At 36.8% G+C, this 25,064-nt stretch overlaps 1 protein-coding gene across 2 annotated transcripts in view; it reads right to left on the minus strand.

Moving 5' to 3' along the window:
• Positions 1–330: 330 nt before the first annotated feature.
• SEPTIN14 (septin 14) overlaps positions 331–25,064 on the minus strand; it is a 95,953-nt gene continuing 71,219 nt past the window's right edge. The window contains exons 9-11 of one of the 2 annotated variants that reach the window (XM_049638735.1): positions 16,308–16,440; positions 7,079–7,247; positions 331–404 (exon numbers count right to left, since the gene is read on the minus strand). In XM_049638735.1, the coding sequence (XP_049494692.1) occupies positions 331–404; positions 7,079–7,247; positions 16,308–16,440 (376 nt within the window). Of the gene's footprint in view, positions 405–7,078; positions 7,248–16,183; positions 16,441–25,064 lie in introns of those variants that run through there. The other variant, XM_049638734.1, reaches the window with a different exon arrangement.

The following is a 25,064-nucleotide window of genomic DNA, read 5'->3' on the forward strand; positions in this document are numbered from 1 at the left end:
GAGAGAAACAAAACTACAGGCATCCTGATTCTTGATATCAAACTATATTACAAAGCTGTAGTCAAGACAATACGGTACTGGTACAAAAACAGACATATAAATCCATGGAACAGAATAGAAAACCCAGAAATGGACCCACAACTAAATGCTCAACTCATCTCTGACAAAGCAGGAAAAAAGATACAGTGGGGAAAAACAGTCTCTTTAACAAATGCTGTTGGGAAAAATGACAGTTACATGCAAAAGAATGAAACTGGACCACTTTCTTACAACATACACACACAAAAATATTCAAACTGGATGAACTACCTAATGTGAGACAAGGAACCATCAAATTCCTGGAGCAGAAAACAGGCAGGAACCTCTTTCACCGCAGCCAGAACAACTCCTTACTAGACATGTCACTGAAGACAAGGGAAGCAAAAGCAAACATGAACAATTAGGACTTAAGATAAAAAGCTTCTGCACAGTGAAGGAAACAATCAACAAAACTAAAAGGCAGCCTACGGAATGGGAGAAGATATTTGCAAATGACATATCTGATAAAGGGTTAGTTTGCAAATCCATAAAGAACTTATCATCAAATTTAAGACCCAAAAAACTAAAATCCCAGTTAAAAAATGGGTAGACCACATGAATAGACACTTTTCCAAAAAAAAATCCAGATGACTAACAGACACATGAAAAGATGCTCATCATCACTCATCATCAGGGAAATACAAATCAAAACCACGAGATACCACCTCACACTTGTCAGAATGGCTAACATTAACAACACAAGAAACAACATTGTTGGTGAGGATGCAGAGAAAGGGGAACCCTCTTGCACTGTTGGTGGGAATGAAACTGGTGTAGCCACTCTGGATAACAGTATGGAGGTTTCTCAAAAAACTAAAAATAGAATTATCCTATGATCCAGAAATTGCACTATTAGGTATTTACCCAAAGCATACAAAAATACAGATTCTAGGGGTGCCTTGGTGGCTCAGTCAGTTAAGCATCCAACTTCAGCTCAGGTCATGATCTCACAGTTCATGAGTCCAAGCCCCTCTTTGGGCTCTGTGCTAACAGGTCAGAGCCTGGACCCTGCTTCGGATTCTGTGTCTCCCTCTCTCTCTGCCCTTCCCCTGCTTGCACTCATGCTCTCTCTCTCTCTCAAAATAAATAAACATTAAAAATTTTAAAATACAGATTCTAAGGGGGGCATGCACCCCAATGTTTATAGCAGCATTATCAATAATAGCCAAACTAGGGAAAGAGTCCAAATATCTATTCTGATGAATGGATTAAGATGTGGCATATTATACACTGGAATACTAACCAGCCATAAAAAAATAAATGAAATCTTGCCCTTTGCAACAACATGGATGGAGCTAGAATGTGCTATACTAAGCTCAATAAGTCAGAGAAAGAAATGCCATATGACTTCACTCATATGTGGAATTTAAGAAACAAAACGGATGAACATATGGGAAGCAGGGAGATGGGAAGAGGAGACAAGGGAAACCACAAGAGAAGGAAACAAATCACTCTATCTTTTAATAATAGAAAGCAAACTGAGGGTTGATGGAAGGAGGTGGATGGAAGATGGGCTAGAGGGTGCTGTATATGTAAGTGATGAATCCCTGAATTCTACTCCTGAAACCAATATTACACTGTATATTTACTAAAATTTCAATTAAAAATAAATATATGAACAATAAAGAGAGAATCTTGATTCAAAAAATAAGTAAAAATTGGGTGCCTGGGTGGCTCAGTCAGTTAAGTGTCCGACTTCGGTTCAGGTCATGATCTTGCAGTTCATGGGTTTGAGCCCCATGTAGGGCTCTGTCTGACACGAATCCGGGAGCTTGCTTCAGATTCTGTGTGTGTTTCTCTGCCCCTCTCCCACTTACACTCTGTCTCTCTCAAAAATAAACATTAAAAAAAATTTTAATAAGTAAAAATAATAAAATGTAAAATAAAGTAAAAAATAAATAATAAAATTTAAAATGAAAATAAATTTCTTCCTCTGTATCCAAAAAAAAAATCCCCAAGGAAAACTATACCTTGTTTCCCCTAGAACTGAAGATTTGCAGCACTCTAGAATCAGTAGAGTTGGTGCATAGGAGGGAATTTGTCCTAGTCGTCTGGGGGAGGGGCCTGCTGCTCTGATTCTCAGGTGGACTTGCCTTAGAGGAGATACACTTGCAGGGTGCTTCCAGTGGTGTTTGGTGAAAGTAGCTCTGGCTTCCACTTTGTGGCACTGTTTTGCTCACTGAACTGGATCAGTGTTGTTGGGGGTGGGGGTAGTGAATGGCTTAGCCTAGCTCTCTTGTCTCTGGAGCAGGGAGCTCTTACCTGCCACTCCTCAGGAAGCCCTCACAGATGAGCAATCATCTTTCCTGTGTCCCCAGCTTCCATCAGATCCCCACCCTCACCCTGTCTGTGTCTGAGCTGTCTGCCTTCCAGGCAGCAAGCACTCCTGTATTTTATCTCAGGCGTGGCTGTGATTCTAAACTCCAAACATCAGAGACACGTGGTGAGGACCTATGCTGATCCTCTGGGGAGGGTCTTGCTGCACTGTGGCCAGGGCAGTCTTGTCCAAAACTATGGCCACACAACCATCCTCCAGTTCAGAGTTTATGGTACATAGCAGCACAAAACTGGTGCCACGGCTGCTGTCCTCAGCCAGCATCTTTGTTATGTTATTGAACGGGGCAGCTCAATGGCATCCACAGGATCTTTTGTGCACAGAAAGGCCAAATCACCTCTGCCAAATGCACTCCAAGCAGGGGAACTTTTTCCTCCCCATGCAACCCTCAGACCATGCTGTCCACTCCTGGGTCTCTGCCCTCCTTCCCCACTCAGCACCGCTGAGCCCACTGGGTGCGACCCTCCTGATGGTGCTGACTGCAGAAACTTCAGACTCTGCACTCTACTGTTTATAAAAAACTTGTAGTATTTAAACCCTCTCCTTTTCCCGGTCAGTGGTTTGGGGGAAGTTTTTTTGTGCAATCCCCTGCATTTGTTTTCACTCTTGTTTTCACTCTTTCTCTCTTTCTCTCTTTCTCCTCTCTCCATGATGACAGGAAATTTCTTAGCTAATCCTATGTTGGTAATTATTTTGCGATATATAAATGTATCAAATCAACACATTGTACACCTTAAATTTACACAATGTTCTATGTTAACTATATCTCAACAAAGATGAAAAAATGATAGAATTTGGTGTCTATTTCCTAATATTAAAGAGGTCAACACTTTTACTGAACATTGTAGTAAAAGTCCTAGTCAACTCAGTAAGGCAAGGAAATAGAAGTAAACTGTTTTGAATCAGAGATGATATGGTCACATACCTAGTAAATCCAAATAAATCTACAAAAAAATGTACTTAAACTTATTAATAAATTTAACAAGTTTTATAAAAGTGACAAAATACAGAATCATTGCATTAAAATTATTGCACTGTATATTACTAGTAGTGATCAAATGGAAACTGAAATTTTTAAAAAGGCAATTTGCATTAACATCAAAATAGTGTAGCAAATAAAAAAAAAACAAGGAAAGCCAAATTATGCTTATAAGTCTTTAATAACTCTGACTTATGAAAACTGTGCTACATAAATTTGGAACTTCTGTTTTACATAAAAATGGATCTGAAAAAGAAAAGTAATTTTAATCATAAAATTAAAGGATATATGTGAAACACACTATTTTACAAAACTGTTATACAAAGAGCAAATGTATGCCTTATATTACTAAATTATAACTTGTTCTATACCATTAGAAAAGAAATTGTTTAAATACACAGTTTATGTAAGGTAAACCTTTATAATCTCTAAAAGAAACTATGGACTGTCACATTATTACCAGAAAGTCCATTCTAATGTGCAATAGAGTGATAGTTTTTACAAAGTTAATGTTATTATTTTTTATACATGTCTCAACTTTGCTGACTCCAGTTTTAATAACATTAGATTGTGTTGAAAGAGTAAGAAGATGAAAGTCCCTTAGCAGTATAACCCAGCATTTGAAAAGCACTAATAAGTTACATTGTCTATCTTCTGAAGATTAATGATCTAGATTAAACTATCCATACCTATAATACAGCTAAAGTATTGTTAACGTATTCATTTATCAAATAAACAGGTGCCAGCCACTGTGTAGTCAGGCAAAGCAAAAGTGAGCAAAATGCAAAAGTGAGCAAAAAAAAAAAAAAAAAGACCCTAGTCCTAGTAGAGTTTCTATCGAAAGTTCATATAGAAGATTTCTTTCCTCCCCCAAATTATAAAATCTGTAAGATGATTTAATATCATATTTAAAAATCCTATGGATGTGGGATGCCTGGGTGGCTCAGTTGTATGAGCATCCAGCTCTTGATTTTGGCTTGGGTCATGATACCAGGGTCATGGGATCAAGCCCTACATTGGGCTCAGCGCTGAATGTGGAGCCTGCTTAAGATTTTCTCTCTCCCTCTTTCCCTCTCCCCACTTGTGCACTCTCTTTTTCTCTGTTTCTAAAAAAATAATAATAAAATAAAAGTAAAATTAAAATCCTGTGGATGTACCTCCCTTTCCCCATATTTTTATTTTTTTTTTCAACGTTTTTTTTTTCTTTTTTTTGGGGGGGACAAAGAGAGACAGAGCATGAATGGGGCAGGGGCAGAGAGAGAGGGAGACACAGAATCAGAAACAGGCTCCAGGCTCCGAGCCATCAGCCCAGAGCCTGACGCGGGGCTCGAACTCACGGACCGCGAGATCGTGACCTGGCTGAAGTCGGACGCTCAACCGACTGCGCCACCCAGGCGCCCCTCCCCATATTTTTAAATAAACTTTTCAATAAGTAAATATAACCAGAGATTATTATATTCTGAAGCTAAATTATAATACCCTGATATCCTTTTAAAAAGAAAAAAGTTCTGTCTTTGAAATTATGCAATAATAAAATTACAACAGAAACAAATATTCTTTTAAGAACATGAAAAAAATATCATGCACTATGCCAGATGTTGTTGAAATAAATATATAAATGCCCTCAAAGGTAGCATTTTTATTTTTGAGAAAGAGAGAGAGAGAGCCCATGAGCAAAGGAAGGGCAGAGGAAGAGAGACAACTTTAAGACCACATAGAGCTCAACCTCAAGACCCTGAGAACATGACCTGAGCCAAAATCAAGAGTCAATTAACCAACTTAGCAACCCAGGCACCCCTCAAAAGTACATTTTAACAGAGTGAGTCATGGTGAAGGCTAGCTACACAAATATTAGAATATTCAGTCAGAAAGAAAATTTTGAATTAGCAAAAAAATCCAACTTATTTTCTAAAAGCTTGGTAACTTTAGTTTTAATATATACATAAAATCTATAAATCATCATCCAAATATTACTTATGGTGCTCCATTGTTCTCTGGCTCGACCCAACTTCTAAAACTTTTATTCTAATAGTTTTACAAGGTCTGACTTCAAAGCATAGAAGTTCTAACAAAACTCAGTCTTTTATTGTAATAACTATCAAGAAATTATTATCAGTAGAATTTAGTAAAGGAAGTGAGCATAAGATGAGATTTTTATACATATGGCTTGCCAGAAGCCAAGCTATCCAGCCAGCCTGATGGAAGGGCCCAGGCGGTGGATGGATCGGGACCGTCCCCATCCTAATCTAAATGCCTCTTAATTCTAAAATGCCTCCTGGGGGCCAAGTGGGCCTAGGGGTTGGAGTAACTTGTGCCCATAGACACACTCCTTTGTTGCCGGAGTGGGGGTTTTAAATCCATTTGTCCCTCCTTGGCTGGGAAATGTATGAGGCTATCCTTCCTTTAGGTAGAAGAATCTTTATAGGGAGTGGCAAGGGCTAAATGTAGAGCTGCACAATTTCCTTGAGGAACCTTATTTCTTTCCCAAAGGTTCTTTTCCCAGGGGCCTGTCAAGGGCAATTCCTCAACAGAAAATTCCCCAGGTACTTTATTAAGGCCAAATTACATAAAGGCGGGAGTACAAATGGATTTGAAAGCCCCACTCTGGCAACAAAGGAGTGTATCTATGGGCACAAGTTACTCCAACCCCTAGGTCCACTTGGCCCCCAGGAGGCATTCCAGATGATGATTGAACCTAGTCGGTTAAAGTACAGAATGGTTCATTATTTCCTAGGTGCATTGTCTCTCTGAGAATGTATAAGGCCTGGATTCCTAAGGCCCTTTTGGCCCCCTCCTGGCACCTCAGACCAAGGCGAACACTTTTGTTCCTCAAACCACAAATTGTTCAGTGAAACAACTAAGAGGTCATGTTTCTGTATCTGTTACACTTGAGGTGTTGAGAGATAGATGACCTTTCATGAAAACAGCAAAGCAAATGCTTTATAGATTATAGATAAACGTAGATACATAATGAAAATAATGTAAGAAATTAATCAATAAGCAAAGGGCAGGAGGGAATATTATGAGAAAATAACCATGCTATTCCTTAAAAGGTGATTACACATAGGAACATTTTAGAATTAGGTAATGCTAGAAAACATAGATGATGCACACTACAAGGAAATTGCTAACAAATATAATGCCACATTTGCCACAATAAAGCAGCCAGTTCAACACACTGCTGTTGTCTGTTTCCATTTTTATTTTTGATTTTTTTTTTTCATTTTTTTGCCAACGTTGTTCAGCCTTCAGGAACCCCTCGACCTGCTGGAGCTTGACTCCGGCAATAGCTCATGAACAAATCCCCTATATATAGTTATAGTTTTTATAGTTTTATAGTTATAGTTATATAGTTATAGTTATAGTTGTGCACTGCAGCCATAGCTATGGTATTAAAAAAACAAACAAACAAAAACAGCTAATCAACACTACTTACACTATGCTATGTATTTCTTTGATTTTTTTTTCATTTTAGCAAATATTTATTGAGTGGAAACTGTGTTAGTTTTTGTTAAAAACACTGAAGACACAAAATCTAATATGATGGCCAGGGTACCTGCTCTTGGGAAGTTCACATTCTAATTGGGGAAGAGTTAAGTGCTATAAAGATCATCTCACAGAAAGATAGACTTGAGAGCGATAGGGCTCTATAATACACAGAAGGGTAAGAGAGGGCTATTTCTTACGATCTTTCTCCTTCTTTATATTGGTGCACACCAGAGTCTGTAATGTTCCAGAAACAGCCTTCAATTTATAAAAATCCATTATTTCTTCTTCCAATTGTCTTCTCTTCTCCTCAAGTTTCATTGTCTCCTCTTGTTGGACTCGTTTAAGATGGTCAAACTTTTCCTGTAACTGTAAAACAAATGCGCAGCTGTGACTCAATGCACACTATGGTAGCACATTCCCAGGGACTTGATGGTGTTTTCTACTGGTTATTAAATATAACCTAATCATCAGAGTAGAGCATGATCTTAGTAACGGTCTCTAAATTTCATGTTTAAAGTAGAAAATCAGATATGAAATTTCTTTCTTAATTTTAATTTTAAATGTGTCCCCATTGAGCCAAATGTAATAAGATGCAAAATTATGAAAAATACTCAATTTAAAAATTTTTACTAATGTATAATTTTTTACTCTATACTTTTCCACTAATCTCTCTGAGTAAAAATTGATAGATCCATGTCCTGTAAAGATACATACATTAAATTATGAAATGGATTATAAATTTTTTGTCTATACTTTGATAAAGTCATTTCAAAAGAAAGTCTGATAATTTCCTTGTTAAGTAAGATTAGTACAATTATAGGAAGAAAAAAACCTCATTCAGTTACTTGTTATTTACTACTGAGATCTTTAATCTGTGGTATTTAAGCCAAATTAATCATAAGAAAGAGATAATACCACCTTAGTTTCCATTAGAGACAGGCCTGGGTCTTTAGTAAGACATTATTCAACATAAGGTTTGCTTGCATGCATCAGAGATGGTATGATTTTTTTGAATTTTTGCTAATCCAAAAAAATTATAAAGGACCAACTAATTTTCCATTTAACTTTTTGAAAAACAGGCTAGGGGCTTAAATTGCCACAATATTAATTAGCTGCCTTATATGGCTGTGAAGAACACAAGCATGGTATTGGTATTACCCTAAATGCCCATTAGAATCATTCAGTAAGTTTGTAAATCTCCTAATGCACAAGCTACCCACAGATCAATTGCATCACACTATCTGGAAATGAAACCTGAGCATCAGTCCTTTTAGAAAATCCCCAGGTAATTTTAGTGTGCAGCAAAGTTTGAGATCCATGGTCTTTCTTTTTTTCTTTCTTCCTCTTTCTTTCTTTCTGAGAGACAGAGAGAGAGTGAGTGGGGGAGGGACAGAGAGGGAGAAAGAGAATCTCAAGCAGGCTCCATGCTGTGAGCATGGAACCCAATGTGGAGCTTGATCTCATGAACTGTGAGATCGTGACCTGAGCCAAAATCAAGAGTCTGATGCTTAACCGACTGGGCTACCCAGGTGTCCCAAATCCATGGTGGATTTTTTAAAATTTTTGTTAATGTTTATTTATTTTTGAGAGATAGAGTAGGGGAGGGGCAGGGAGAGACGGAGACACAGAATCTGAAGGAGGTTCCAGGCTCCGAACTGTCAGCACAGCTGACATGGGGCTTGAACACATGAGCCATGACATCATGACCTGAGCTGAAGTCAGATGCTTAATCGACTGAGCCACACAGGCTCCCATAAGTAAAGATTACATTCCTTCTGCTGAAGTCAGATAGAATTACATTTTCATGCCTGAGAAGGAAATGAATACTGACACACAGTTGAAAAGACTGGGGATGTGAGAGTGTGATATCCATAAATGATGGGAAAAATCAGTGAGAAAACTCACTTAAAGAGGGGAAGGTGAGACTTGGAAGGAAGATGGCAGTGGAGTAGGAGGAACTGAGGCTCACCTTCTCCCACAAACACAACTAATTAACTATCCAATCATCCTAAATGTGCCAAAAATAAACCTGAAGACTGACAGAACAAACTCCACAATTAAAGGGAGAAAAGAGGTCACATCAAAGAAGATAGTAAGTGTGGAGATGTGATTTAGAGGAGAAATGGATATCAGGTGCTGTGAAGGGGTGGTAGCTGTTGATCATGGAAAAGGGAGAGAGCGAGGGGAGCACATGGAGGAATGCACAAGGAGAATGCTTCCTCAAAGCCATTGGCTTGGAAAATAAAATGGGTTGAACTATGTGAGTTCTTACAACTTGTGAGGCTTAGATCCTGGAGTTTTCAAGATCAGGAAGTTTGGCTCAGATAGAGCCCTGAAAGCACTGCCCTGCTCCTGGAGAGAAGACAGACAGAGAACACAGGGGCAGATGGCATGGAAACAGTGATCTGAGGAACACCTGGGGCACATAATTGGAAAGATTATTTGTCCTTCTTAGAGCTTCTCTGAGAGACAGCATTCACTAACACATCTCTCCAGGAACAAAGGAGCTGACTGGCACAACTTCCCTTCCCCATCCTTCAGCGAAAACACAGAGCCACCTGCTGGAAGCAGTGCAGCACTGACACTGGCTGCCTAACTTCCATATACCAAGCCCCATGCATTCTAGCAGGACTGCCTTCTCAGTCAAGCTTGCCTCAGTCCCAGTGTGGCAAGCCCCTCTCTCAGAACACCAGCACAAACGTCTGCCCAGACCTCATCTCCTGACCAAGGAGTACTGCAGGGCCTCACTTCTAGTGGAACTGATGTCAGGTCTCATTTCACAAGCAGACCAGAGCATATCTAGTTAAAACTCACCACATTCAGGCCTGAGACCAAACATTACCCACTGCAGGCAAGGAGAGCCTCTGCAGGTGAGTAGCCTGAAGGATAGAGCAGCCAGAAAACAACAGAGTGCACACACAGTACACACTGCAGATACTTCAGGAAGTATCAGGCCTGAGCACTACCCGACCTCTTCTTTATTAGGCCATTACTTTCAGGAGGAAGAGACATAACTGGCTTTTCTAACACAGAGAAGAAAGGAGAGATTTAGACAAAATGCCAAAACAGAGTAATTTATCCCAAATGAAAGAACAAGATAGAGCCAAATCAGAGAGCTAAGTAAAACAGATATAGGTAACATGCCTGATGGAAACTTTAAAGGAACAATCATAAGGATACTCTATTCAGAAAGGAATAGAAGACATCAATGAGACCCTTACCACAGAGATAAGAGAGTTAAAAAGAACCAATCAGAGATGAAGATTGAAATAAACACGATGGGAAACAAGCTTGATGCAATGACGAGCAGACTGAAAGAAGCAGTGGAATAATATAGTGTCCTAGAAGGGAGAATAATGGAAAATAAAGAAGCTGAAGAAAAGAAAGAATTATGCAACACAAGAATAGAATCAGGGAACTCAATGAATCCATCAAATGTAATAACATTCATTTTATGAAAGATATGAATCTCTTTCATCAGCATTGTATAGTTTCTCTTCTTATAGAAGAATAGAAACAATGGGGGTGAGGCTAGAAAATTTATGTGAGGAAATAATAGCTGAAAATTACCCTAATCTGGGGAAGGAAACAAATATCTAGATCCAAGAGGCACACAGAATTCCCATCAAAATCAACAAAAGCAACTCAATACCAAGACATATTGTAATAAAATTTGTGAAAAATAGAGACAGAAAAAACATCTTACAAGCAGAAGTCTTTACAAGGGAAGACCCATAAGGCTAGCTGGATATTTCTCAATATAAACTTGGCAAGCCAAAAAGAAGTGGCATGATATATTGAAAGTGATGAATGGGAAAAATCTGTGGCTAAGGATACTCTATCCAGAAAAGGTTTCATTTAGAATAGAGAAAGAGATAAGGAGTTTCCCAGCAAACAAAACCAAAGGAGCTCGTGACCACTAAACCAGCCCTGCAACAAATATTAAATGGAACTCTTTGAATGGAAAGGAGGGACCAAAAGTGACAAAGAAGAAAGGATCAGAAAAAATCTTCAGAAACAGTGACAAAACAAGTAATGAAATGACACTGACTACACATCTATCAATAGCTACTTTGAATGTAAGTGAACTAAGTATTCCAATCAAAAGATATAGGGTGACAGATGGATAAAAAAAAAAAAAAACACCAAGACCCATCTATGTGCTGTCTTCAAAAGACCCATTTTCAACTTAAAGACACATACAGATTGAAAGCAAGGGGATGGAGAAACATCTTTCATGCAAATGGATGTCAAAGAAAGCCAGAGTGGCAATACTTGTATCAGACAAAATAGACTTAAAACAAAGACTATAACAAGAGATGAAAGAAGGCACAATATCAAAATACAGAGGACATTTCAAATATAATATCTAACAGTTGTAAATATTTATACACCCAACATGATAGCCCCCAAATATATTAAAAATTGAAACAAACATAAAGGTACTCATTGATAATACAAGAATGGTAGGGGACTTTAACACCCCACTTTATACCATTCACCTACTGAAAGACATCTCAGTTGTTCCAAGTTTTGGCAATAATGAATACATCTCTTTAAACATCTGTGTATAGGTTTTTGTGTGGACATAAGTTTCATTTCCTCTAGGTAAATACCAAGGAGTACAATTGTTGAATTGTATTGAAAAGGGCATGACTAGTTTTTTAAGAAAACACCAAACTCTTTCAAAGTACATGAAAACATATGAAAAAACAAGAGTCCAAAACATCTGGAATGCAGCAAAAGCAGTTCCAGAGGGCTGTTTATAGCAATATAGGCCTACCTCAAGAGAAAGAAAAATCTAAGCAACCTAACCTTACACTAAAGAAACTAGAAACACAACAGCAAACTCCCAAACCAGCAGAAGGAAGGAAATAATCAAGATTATAACAAAAATAAATGATATAGAAACTAAAAACAAAACAAAACAGGTCACAGCAATGAAACTGGGAACTGGTTCTCTGAAAAAAAAAATAATAAAATTGATAACCCTCTAGCTAGAATTATCAAAAGGAAAAGAGAGAGGAAAGGACTCATATAAATAAAATCACAAATGAGACAGGAGAAATAACAACCAACACCACAGAAACACAAACAATTACAAAAGAATGTTATGAAAAATTATATGCCAACAAATAGGATAATTTGGAAGAAATGGATAAATTGCTTAACATATTAACCGCCAAAGCTGAAAGAGCAAGAAATAGGAAACTTGAACACATTGATAACCAGCAAAGAAATTGTATCAGTAATCAGAAAACTCCCAGCAAACAAAAGTCCAGGGCCAAATGGCTTCACAGGAGAATTCTAGCAAACATTTTAAAAAGAGTTAATACCTATTCTTCTCAAATTAGTCCAAAAGAGTAGAAATGGAAAGAAAACTTCCAAACTCATTCTATGAGGCCAGTGATTACCCTGATTCCAAAACCAAAGACTCCACTAAAAAAGAGATCTACAGGCCAGTATCTCTGATGGTTGCAAAATTTCTCAAAAAAATATTGTTAAATCCAATCCAACAATACATTAAAGAATAATTCATCATGACCAAGTGGGATTTTACCTGGAGTAATGGTGGCTCAATATTTGCAAGTCAATCAATGTGACACATTACATTAATAAAAGAAAAGATAACCATATGATCCTCCCAATCGATGTAGAAAAAGAATTTGACAATGTACACATTCGTTCTTGATGAAAACCCTCAAAAAATAGGGATAGAGGGTATAGACTTCAACATAATAATGGCCATATAAGAAAAATGTACAGCTAACATTATCCTTAAAGGGGAAAAACTGAGTTTTTCCCCTAAGGTCAGGAACAAGACAAGGATGTACTCTCTCCCCTTGTATTCAACATAGTACTGGAAGTCCTAGCTACAGCAATCAGACAACAAAAAGAAATAAAAAAGAATTCATATCAGCAAGGAAGAAGTCAAATTTTCATTGAATGCAGACTGCATGAAACTCTAGAAAACCCAAAAGACTCCACGAAAAAAACCTGCTAAAATGAATAAACGAATAAATGAATTTAGTAAAGTTGCAGGATACAAAATCAACATACACAAATCTATTGCACTTATACACAAACAATAAAACAGCAGAAAGAAATTAAAGAAAACAATCCCATTTATAATTGCACCCAAAATAATAAGATACCTAGGAGTAAACCTAAACAAAGAAGTAAAACAATTGTATTCTGAAAACTAATGCTGATGAAAGAAATTGAAGATAACATCAAGAAATGGATTGGAAGAACAAATGTTAAAATGTTTACACTACCCAAAGCAATCTACACATGTAATGCAATCCCTATTAAAATACCAACAGCTTTTTCATAGATAGAACTAACAATCCTAAAATTTGTATGGAACCACAAAAGACACCAAACAGCCAAAGCAATCTTGAAAAAGAAAAGCAAAGCTGGAGATACCACAATTCCAGACTTATATTATATATCTGCAGTGATCAAAATGCTTTGTTACTGGCACAAAATAGATACATATATCAAGAGAAAAGAATAGAAAACCTAGAAATAAACCCACAACCATATGCAGGAAAGAATATCCAGTGGAAAAAGATAGTCTTTTCAACAAATGGTGTTGGGAAAACAGGACAGCAACATGCAAATGAATGAAACGGAACCACTTTCTTACACCATACACATAAAACAGTTCAAAATGGATCAAGGACCTAAATGTGAGACCAAAAACCATAAAAATCCGAGAAAAGAACATAAGCATTAACCTCTTTGACATCAGCCATAACAACTTTTTTCTAGATATGTCTCCTGAAGTATTGGAAACAAAAGCAAGAATAAGCTCTCGGGACTTCATCAAGATAAAAAGCTCCTACACAGTGAAGGAAACAAACAACAAAATTCAAAGGCAACTTAAGGAATGAGAGAAGATATTTGCAAAGGACAAATCTGCTAAAGGGTTAGTATCCAAATTATATAAAGGAATTATAAAAGTCAACATCCCCCCAAAAAACAAACAATCCAGTTAAAAAATGGGCAGAAGACATGAACAGACAATTCTCCAAAGAAGGCATGCAGATGGCCAACAGACAGGTGACAAGATGTTCATCATCACTTACCATCAGGGAAGTGCAAGTAGAAACTACAATGAGACATCACCTCACACCTGTCAGAATGGCTAAAATCAACAACACAAGAAACAACAGGTGTTAGGATGTGGAGAAATAGAAATCTTCATGCACTGTGCAAAGGTTCAGCCATTCTGGAGAAAAGTATGGAGGTTCCTCAAAAAGTTAAAAATAGAACTACCCTGTGATCCAGCAATTGCACTACTGATTTTTACCTGAAGAATACAAGAACACTAATTCAAAAGGATACATACAGCAGCATTATTTACTATAGCTAATATATGGATGCAGTCCATGTGCCCATTCATTGATGAATAAATAAAGATGGGGTATATATATTGCAATGGAATATTATTCTGCCATGAAAAAGAATGAAATCTTGCCATTTGCAATGACATGGATGTAGCTAGAGACTACAACTAAGCAAAGTAAGTCAGTCAGAGAAAGCCAAATACCATATGATTTCACTCACATGTGGAATTTGTTAAACAAAACAAGTGAGCAGAGAGAAAGTTCAAGAAACAGACTCTTAATTATAGAGAGCAAACTGATAGAGACAGGAGGGTGTGGGGGGATTGGTTAAAGAGGTGATTGGGGATTGGGAGTGCACTTGTGATGAGCCCAGGGTAGCATATGGAAGTGTTGAATCACTATATTGTACACCTGAAACTAATATAACACTGTATGCTGGGGCGCCTGGGTGGCTCAGTCAGTTGAGCATCCGATTTCAGCTCAGGTCATGATCTCATGGTTTGTGAGTTCGAGGCCCACATCAGGCTCTGTGCTGACAGCTCAGAGCCTGGAGCCTACTTCAGATTCTGTGTCTCCCTCTCTCTCCGTCCCTCTCCCCGTCATGTTCTGTCTCTTTCTCTCAAAAATAAGTAAACGTTAAAAAAAATTAAAAAAATAACACTGTATGCTAACTGAAATTAAAATAACAGATTTAAGAAGATGAGAAGAAAGATGATGAAATCTCTAGTAATGTGGGAAATGTACAAACTTATCAATTTTAAGTATTTGAAAATTATAAAGTTGTAAGTTTGAATTCTAATTTATCTGCTACATGGGCTTAAAAAGTTTGCTTTACCTCTGTGAGTCTCCACTTTCCTTTTCAGTTAATCATAACTTCTGTCTACTTATCATGTTTTCAATAATTAAGCTGTTCCTTTTTTGAGGAAGTCTGGTGGGCCCATTTCCTTTCATTTTACTCTTCGTGGTTGCTTTTACTATCTCGGTCATTTTATTTCTACCAGAAATTTAATTTTTTTTCTACAAAAATTAATCTCTGTTTGTTAAGAATTTCATCACTCTGCACAACCAATTTTAAGTTATGTTTGGTTTTTCTTGAGGGAAATATAACTGAAGAATGGGAGAATAACTGATGTGCAGAGGACAAAAATGAAACAGATGTACACAGTTAAGTGCCATAACTAAGGTGAATAAAGTAGGGAAGAAATAGAGAATGTAAATGGCTGATTTGGTTTCTGATAACCTCCTACTTTGGGTTTAAGTTATCATGAGATCCAGTTATGCTTCCTGTTCTTGGCTTCCATAAGATACCCTTGAACAATTCCAAAACTTTACCTTTATACTGAAGCTAAAAGAATTTTTATTACCTATAATTCAACTGTCCATGATTGAGACATCTGTTACAGAACACCTAATCACTACATTGTTTCTATTGAGAAAGAAGTTCATGTTCAATGTACCTATTTCTGCTCAAAACTAACATATTAAGTTAAAACCACAATCATTTGAAAGGTATTTATGATTCCAAATATATTTTTTGTTAAAAAGGTATTGGTGCAAATAACCAAAACTATATAAGTTGCCTTTTTTTTCAATTTCTTGGAAACATAAAGGAATGAAATGAAAAAAAATCCAAATAATTCACCAACTAGATGTTTTCTAAATTAAGATGTGTGTTATTCAACATTTACCTGCTTATTTATAAAAGTGAAAATTTTTTTAAAATGCAGTAGTAGCATTAGAAAGTAATAACTCTTCACACATATCAATAGCTTGAATTTTTTATAAATTAAAATTTATTCATGAAAATTCATATTATAAAATAAAATAAAGGTAAATAGGTTTTACAAAATTATTTTCATTTTTTCTAAAAATACAAATTGTCTATATGTTCTAAAAAATAAAATTGTTGACTATAATTTTTAAAGGTTGTATTCAAAACCTATACTGTAAACAGTTACTTCAAAAGTAGCAAGTATCCTCCAAAATCATCAACTAAACCTTTGATATTAAAACTCCAAATTAATAATACACATTAAAATGAACACAAATTGGATTATACCAGTGTACTTGCCTCTTTTTCAGATTCTTTAAATGTTGTTTCTTTATCCTTTACTCGCTGCATAAACTTTTGTTTCAATTCTTCTTCTTCCCTCTGACATTGATCATAGAACTTTTGTCTTTTATCTTCATAGATCTCTTGAAAACTATAAAAAATATTTTATTATTGTCATATTAAAATGGTATATAAGTAAACCTGTAAAAATATATACTGTACAGTACATAAACTATATACTGTAAAATATAATGTAAAAAATTTATATCATGAGATGTAAAAAAGTGGAGTGCAATATTGAATATATGGACAGCATACCTAAAGAGTACTAGAATTTTGAAACACTTATATCAGTGATTTCTTATCAACACTTTTCATTATATCACAACTCTTCACATCTTTTGATAATAAAATTTCAGGAGACCTCTATAAAATTCTTATTTAAAATGAAGCATCATCATCATCCTCATCATCATTATCATCATCATAGCTATAATTATCAAAACAGTATGGTACTGGCACAAAAATAGACAAATAAATGGAACATAATTAAGATCCCCAAAACAAACCCAAGTTTATATGGTCAATTAATCTATGACAAAGGAGGAAAGAATACACAATGGGTAAAAGTCTCTTCAATAATTAGCACTGAAAAACTGAACAGCTAGGTGCAAAAGAATGAAAATGGACTACGTTCATATACCATACACAGAAAGAAACTCGAAATTAATTAATTACCTAAAGCGAAATCTGAAACCATAAAACTCCTAGAAGAAAACATAAGCAATAATCTCTTGGACATTGGTCAACATTTTTCTGCCAACATTTTTCTAGCTATGTCTCCTCAGGGAAAGGGAACAAAGGCAAATATAAACTATTTTGACTACACCAAAATAAAAGACTTTTGTACAGTGGAGGAAACCATCAACCAAATTAAAAGGAAACCTACTGAATGGGATAAAATATTTGCAAATAATATATCTGATATGAGGTTAGTAACAAAAATATATAAAGAACTTCCACAACTCAACACCAAAAAGAAAAAAATAAACTGATAAAAAATGGGCAGAGGATGTGAATAGACATTTTTCCAATGAAAATATACAGATGGCCAACAGACACATGAAAAAATGCTCAACATTACTATCATCAAGGAAATGCAAATCAAAACACAATGAGACATAATCTTACACCTGTCAGATGTTGGTATGATGTGGCAAAAAGGGAATCCTCATGCACTGTTGGTTGGAATGTAAATTGGTACAAGTGCTGTGGAAAAAAATATGGAGGTTCCTTAAAAAGTTAAAAATAGAAATACCATAGGTTCCAGTAATTCCACTACTGGTTATTTACCCCCCAAAATGAAAACGTTAATTCAAATATATATTATATAAATATATATAATATATTATATATAATATAAATATATATTATTTATTGTATATAATATATAATATATAATATTATATATTATATATGTTATATATTATTTATATTATATATATAATATATGTATATATATGAAATCAAATATATATTTGGATATATATTTGATTATTTGGATCTAAATAATATATATTTGGATCCATATATATTCAAATATATATATTTGAATCCTTAAGTGTGCTTCAGCATTATTTACCATAGCCAAGACATGGAGGCAACATAAGTTTCCATCAATAGATGAATGGATATGTGGGGATATGTGGGGATATGTGTAGATGAATGGGATGTGGGGTATGTCTGTGTGTATGCTGTGTGTGTGTGTAAATATTACTCAGCCTTAAAAAAGAATAAGATCTTGCTATTTGTGACAACAGGGATGGACCAAGAGGGTACTAAGCTCAGTGAAATGTCATAGAAAGAAAAATGATTTCACTTATATGTGGAATGTAAAAAACAAAGCAGATGAACAAATAAGCAAACAATAAAAGGAGGAACAGACAAATAAATACGAACAAACTGGTGCTTACCAAAGGCTAGGGGAATGGGAGATGGGAAAAATGGGTGAAAGGGAGTGAGGGGGTAGAGGCTCCTGGTTATGAAATAAGTAAGGCAAGTGGGTGAAAGGTACACCATAGGAAATAAAGTCCATGGTATCATAATGGTGTTGTGTGGTGACAGATGGTAACTACACTTGTAGTGAGTGTAGCAGAATGTAAAAGTTGTCAAGTCATTATGTGTACACCTTAAACTAATGTAATGTGTATCACTATAGTTAATTTTTAAAAATTATTTTATGAGTGACAAAAATCTTGTTTTCACATTTCTTTTTTTTTTAATTTTTTTAACGTTTATTTATTTTTGAGACAGAGAGAGACAGAGCATGAACAGGGGAGGGGCAGAGAGAGAGGGAGACACAGAATCTGAAACAGGCTCCAGGCTCCAAGCTGTCAGCACAGAGCCTGATGCAGGGCTCGAACTCATGGATCTGAGATCATGACCTGAGCCGGTCAGACACTTAACCGACCAAGCTACCCAGGCGCCCCATGGTTTTCACATCTTTCTTAGGAAGTCTATCTCTTCTCCAAAAATAAAAATTAAATATTAAGTCAGACATCTTTCAAAATATAATTCAGTTAAAATAACCAGTTCAATTTTGTTTGTCTTCAAAATACCTGAAAAAATCAGCATACCTGGATCATACCACACTCATCATTTGCAGCACAAAAACGATTCTACTTAAATATCACTAAATACACCTACTCTCAAACTATTTTCACTTGAATTCTACAACATTCCACTGTGGCTTTTCCTCTCTCTTTCATCCAACATTCAATGTCCTTTGTCATCCTTCTTAATATTCTTTGCCAGCTTTTATCAATAAAGGCCTTGCCAATATTTGGAAACCTTCTTCATGTACATCTATTTCATATAAAATACAAAAATAAAAACAATATAATGTTTTTCTTTTGGATACACATTTCAGCATATATACATATTGGATACATTGAATACTCTTTTTTGAGCATATAAATGAGCCCTTTAATTATGTTGTTCCTAACAACTCTCTCCAAGTCTGAAGATGATTAAAAAACAAAATTTGAGATTATCCATTTGGATACAACATGGCAGAGAAGTAGGGGGATCTGAAGTTCCCTCATCTCTCAAACACAGCAGTGTTGAGGCAAAGGACTTTGAACTCCAAGAGTCTGGGCGACCAAGTAACAGAGATGCCTCCAGGGACCCACTGGGACAAACTGGCAGGCCATTGGTGTGTGATTACAAACTGGGAGAGATAAAACGGGCAGCAGAGGAATGGAGGGGAAGGATCACCTTCTGTGGAGAGACAAAGGGAAGAGAAAGAGAGGGTGGGAAAGCATAGGACTGTATCTGGACAGGAGAAAAACCACAGACCAGGACTGAGAAAGATCCAATCTCTTAACTGTGGGGCTTTCTCCGGATTGGACGAGCTGCCCTGTTTGCACACCTGGGGAAGAGGAGAGCCAGTCCCAAGCTCAGTAACTAGTTCAGAGGTGCAGTCTACAGAGGGAGAAAGCAATTCCCTCCCTGGAGTGGTGTGGGAAGAAGGTATATAACCATTCAGAGGAAAAAGACTGCCTGCACCTGCCAGCCAGAGACCATATATCTGGCAGTGCAAAGAGGCACTTCCCAAAACTTAGGGTGTATAGAGTGGGAACCTTTAGACATTGGGGTTTAGGTCCCAGCCAAGATGCAGGGAGGCACAGAAATCAGTGGAACAGGACAAACCACCTTGTTTGAGCCCATGGCACAGTGAAGACAGCCTGAACAGAGTGGTTTGGGACACACTGTCCATGGAGGAGAGACTAGGGTGTCATTTTTCTCCCCATCACCAATAATGTGGGGCTTCAGGGAATGAACAGTGAGCCCAGAGTGGAAGCAGGACCCGCCTACACCAAACCATGCCCCTCTGTGCCTGGTAACTGTGTATCTACGAGAGCAGGATTGACACTGATGAACCAGACAGCCCCTCCTCCAGACCAGCGCTGTTGCATTGCCTGATTTAATTTTCAGACAATTCTTATTATATAGACATAGTCTTCCTTCCTTTTCTCCTTCTTATCTCTCCCCTTCTCGAGTCTGGTTATTCTGATTGTTGGTTTGTTTAAGCAGACATATTTAATCTATTGGCTTTATACATGTTATACACCTCCTTCTTTATTTTCCTTTCTCTCTCTCTGGATTAATCCATACAGTTTCTCTGGTCAATTTTCCTTTCTTTCTCCCCAACCCTGTCATTTCTCTCTTAGTATGGGATAAGGCCTATTCCATAAGCACTATCTCCACCATATTGTTTACTTGTAGCTGGTGTTTCTGTGGGTTTTTCTGGGGTTTTTTTGTTTGTGTGTGTTTTGTTTGTCTGTTTTCCTTTCCAGGGTTACTTCCATCAACAAATCAAAGTAAACCTGGTGAAGGGTTGAAGCATCACTATGAGAAGTAGAGAGATAAAGTAAACCAAAGTCACAACAACTGAGAGCAAGTAACACACTCCAAAAGACACCTATGGAAGGGACAGACTCTGGGCAGTGTATGACACCTCTTTAATATAGTACTTCTTGCAGGTGCAGGGCATGTAACAAACTTTTAAAACACATAAAGGAGAGAAAACCAGTCAAAATGACAATTCTCCTCAAAAGAAATTCCAGGAAGAAATGACAGCTAAAGGATTGATAAACGTTATAACTGGACAAGAATGTAGAATAATAATCATAAGATTAATCACTGGGCTTGAAAAAAAACATACAAGACAACAGAGAAGCTATTGTTGCAGAGATCAAGGAACTAAAAAATAGCCATGATGAATCTAAAAATGCCATAAATGAGGTGCAAAATAAACTAGAGGTGATGACAGTGAAGATTGAAGAGGCAGAGGGGAGAATAAGTGAAATAGAAGATAAATAATGGGAAATTATGAGGCTGAGAAAAAGAGAGTTTTAAAAATTCTGGACCACAGGGGGAGAATTAGACAACTAAGTGATTCAAAGAAGAGGAATAATATCCATATTATAGGAGTTCCAGAAGAATAAAGAGAGAAAGGGGTGGAAAGTGTACTTGAACAACCATAGTTGAGAACTTCCCCAATCTGGGGAAGAAGATAGACATTGAAATCCAGGAGGCACAGGGAACTCCCTTCAGAGATAACTTGAATTGATCTTGTGCACGACATATCATGGTGAAACTGGAGAAATACAAAGATAAAGAGAGAATTCTGAAAGCAGCCAGGGACAAAAGAGTCTTGACATACAAACAGAGACATATAAGGGTAGTAGGAGACCTATATACTGAAACTTAGCAGGCCAGAAAGGAATGGCAGGAATTCTTCAATGTGATGAACAGCAAAAATATCCAGTCAAGAATCCTTTATCCAGCAAGCCTGCCATTCAGAACAGAAGCAGAGATAAAGGTTTTCCCAGACAAACAAAGACTGAAAGGAATTCATCACCACTAACCAGCCCTAGAAGAGATCCTAAGGGGACACTGTAAGTGGAAAGTTGCAAAGACCACAAAGGACCAGAAACATCACTACAAGCATGAAACCTACAGATAACACAATGACTCTGAATCCATATCTTTCGTTAATAACACTTAATGCAAATGGACTACATGCCACAATCAAAAGACATAGGGTATCAAAATGGATTTAAAAAAAAAAAAGACCCATCTGTTTGCTGTCTACAAGAGACCCATTTGAGACCTGAGACCTTTCAGATTGAAAGTGAGGGGATGAAGAACCATGTATCATGCTCCTGGAAGTCAAAAGAAAGCTGGAGTAGCCATACTTATATCAGACAAACTACACTTTCAATTAAAGGCTGTAACAAGAGATAAATATAAATGTCTATGTACTGAATTCAGAAGCCCCCAAATATATAAAACAACTAATCACAAACATAAGCAACCTTGTTGATAAGAATGTGGTAATCGTAGGGGACTTTAATACCCCACTTACAACAATGGACAGATCATCTAGACAGAGTATCAGTAAAGAAACAATGGCCCTGAATGATACATTGGACCAGATGGACTTGACAGATATATTCAGAACTTTTCATGCAAATGCAGAATACACATTCTTCTCGAGTGCACATGGAACATTCTCCAAGATAGACCACATACTGGGTCACAAAACAGCCGTCAATAAATATAAAAGTGAGATCATACCATGCACACTTTCAGATCACAATGCTATGAAACATGAAATAAACCACAGGGAAAAGACTGGAAAACCTCCAAAAGCATGAAGGTTAAAGAACATCTTGCTAAAGAATGAATGGGCCAACCAGGCAATTAGAGAAGAAATTAAAAAATACGTGGAAACAAATGAAAATGAAAATACAACAATCCAAACGCTTTGGGATGCAACAAAGGCAGTCTTGAGGGGAAAATACATTGACATCCAGGCCTATCTCAAGAAACAAGAAATATCCCCAATACAAAATCTAACAGCACACCTAAAGGAACTAGAAGCAGAAGAGAAAAGACACCCCAAACCCAGAAGAATAAGAAGAGAAATAATAAAGATCAGAGCAGAAATAAACATTATAGAATCCAAAAAAAAAAAAATAGTAGAACAGATCAATGAAACGAAGAACTGGCATTTTGAAAAAGTAAACAACATTGATAACCCCCTAGCCAGACTTCTCAAAAGAGGAGAGAGGGGACCCAAATAGATAAAATCATAACTGAAAATGGATTTATTACAACCAATCCCTCAGAAATATAAGCAATAATTAAGGAATACTATGAAAAATTATATGCCAACAAAATGGACAACCTGGAAGAAATGGACAAATTCCTAGATACCCACACACTACCAAACTGAAACAGGAAGAAATAGAAAATTTGAACAGACCTATAACTAGTGAAGAAATTGAATCCGTTATCAAAAATATCCCCCAAAAATATGAGTCCTGGACCAGATGGCTTCCCTGGGGAATTCTAGCAGACAGTTAAAGCAGAGTTAATGCCTATCCTTCTCAAGCTGTTCCAAAAAAAAAATAGAAACAGAAGGAAAAATTCCAGACTCATTCTATGAAGCCAGCATTACTTTGATTCCTAAACCAGACAGAGACTGAGCAAAAAAAGAGAAGTACAGGCCAATATCCCTGATGAACATGGATGCAAAAATTCTCAACAAGATACCATCATATCAAATTCAACAGCATATTAAAAGAATTATTCACCATGATCAAGTGGGATTCATTCCTGGGCTGCAGGGTGGTTCAATATTCACAACACAATCAATGTGATACATCACATTATTAAAAGAAAAGATAAGAGTCATATGATCCTGTCAATCGATGCAGAAAAAGCATTTGACAAAATACAGCATCGTTTCTTAATAAAAACCCTCGAGAAAGTCAGGGTAGAAGGAACATACTTAAACATCATAAAAGCCATTTGTCAAAAGCCCATAGCTAATGTCATCCTCAGTGAGGAAAAACTGAGAGCTTTCCCCCTGAGATCAGGAACACGACAGGGATGTCCACTCTCACCGCTGTCATGTAATATAGTGTTGGAAGTCCTAGCACTGGCAATCAGACAACAAAAGGAATAAAACTCATCAAAATTGGCAAAGAAAACTCAAACTTTCACTTTTCGCAGACGACATGATACTATACATGGGAAACCTGACAGACTCCATCAAAAGTCTGCTAGAGCGGATAGATCAATTCACCACCATTCCAGGGTCCAAAATCAGCGTACAGAAATCGGCTGCATTTTTATACATCAATAATGTAACAACAGAAAGAGAAATAAAGAATATGATCCCCTTCACCTTTGCACCAAGAATCATAAAATACCTAGGAATAAACCTAACCAAAGACATAAAAGATCTGTATGCTAAAAACTATAGAAAGCTTATGAAGGAAATGTAAGAAGATACAAAGAAATGGGAAAACATTCCATGCTCATGGATTGGAAGAGTAAATATCGTTAAAATCTCAATACTACCCAAAGCAATCTACACATTCAATGCAATCCCAATCAAAATTGCACCAGCATTCTTCCCAAAGCTAGAACAAACAATCCTAAAATTTGTATGGAACCAAAAAAGACCCCAAATAGCCAAAGTAATATTGGAGAAGAAGACCAAAGCGGGAGGCATCACAATCCCAGACTTTAGCCTCTACCACAAAGCTGTAATCATCAAGACAGCATGGTATTGGCACAAAAACAGACTCCTAGACCAATAGAATCGAATAGAGACCCCAGAATTGGACCACAAATGTATGGCCAACTAATCTTTGACAAAGATTAGTGCAGCCACTCTGGAAAACAGTGTAGAGGTTCCTCAGAAAATTAAAATAGATCTACCCTATGACCCATCAATAGCACTGCTAGAAACTTACCCAAGGGATACAGGAGTGCTGATGCATAGGGGCACTAGTACCCCAATGTTTATAGCAGCACTTTTAACAATAGCCAAATTATGGAAAGAGCCTAAATGTCCATCAACTGACGAATGGATAAAGAAGATGTGATTTATATATACAATGGAATACTACTTGGCAATGAGAAAGAATGAAATCTGGCCATTTGCAGCAACGTGTACGGAACTATAAGTTATGCTAAGTGAAATAAGTCAAGCAGAGAGAGACAGATACTATATGTTTTCACTTGTATGTGAATCCTGAGAAACTTAACAGAAGACTGTGGGGAAAGGAAGGGGAAAAATAGTTATAAACAGAGATGAAGGGAGGCAAACCATAAGAGACTCTTAAATACAGAGAAGAAACTGAGGGTGGGCAAGAGGGGAAAATGGGTGATGGGCATTGAGGAAGGCGCTTG

The sequence above is a fragment of the Panthera uncia genome, chromosome E3, assembly GCF_023721935.1.
Source record: "Panthera uncia isolate 11264 chromosome E3, Puncia_PCG_1.0, whole genome shotgun sequence".
Taxonomy (NCBI): Eukaryota; Metazoa; Chordata; class Mammalia; order Carnivora; family Felidae; genus Panthera; species Panthera uncia.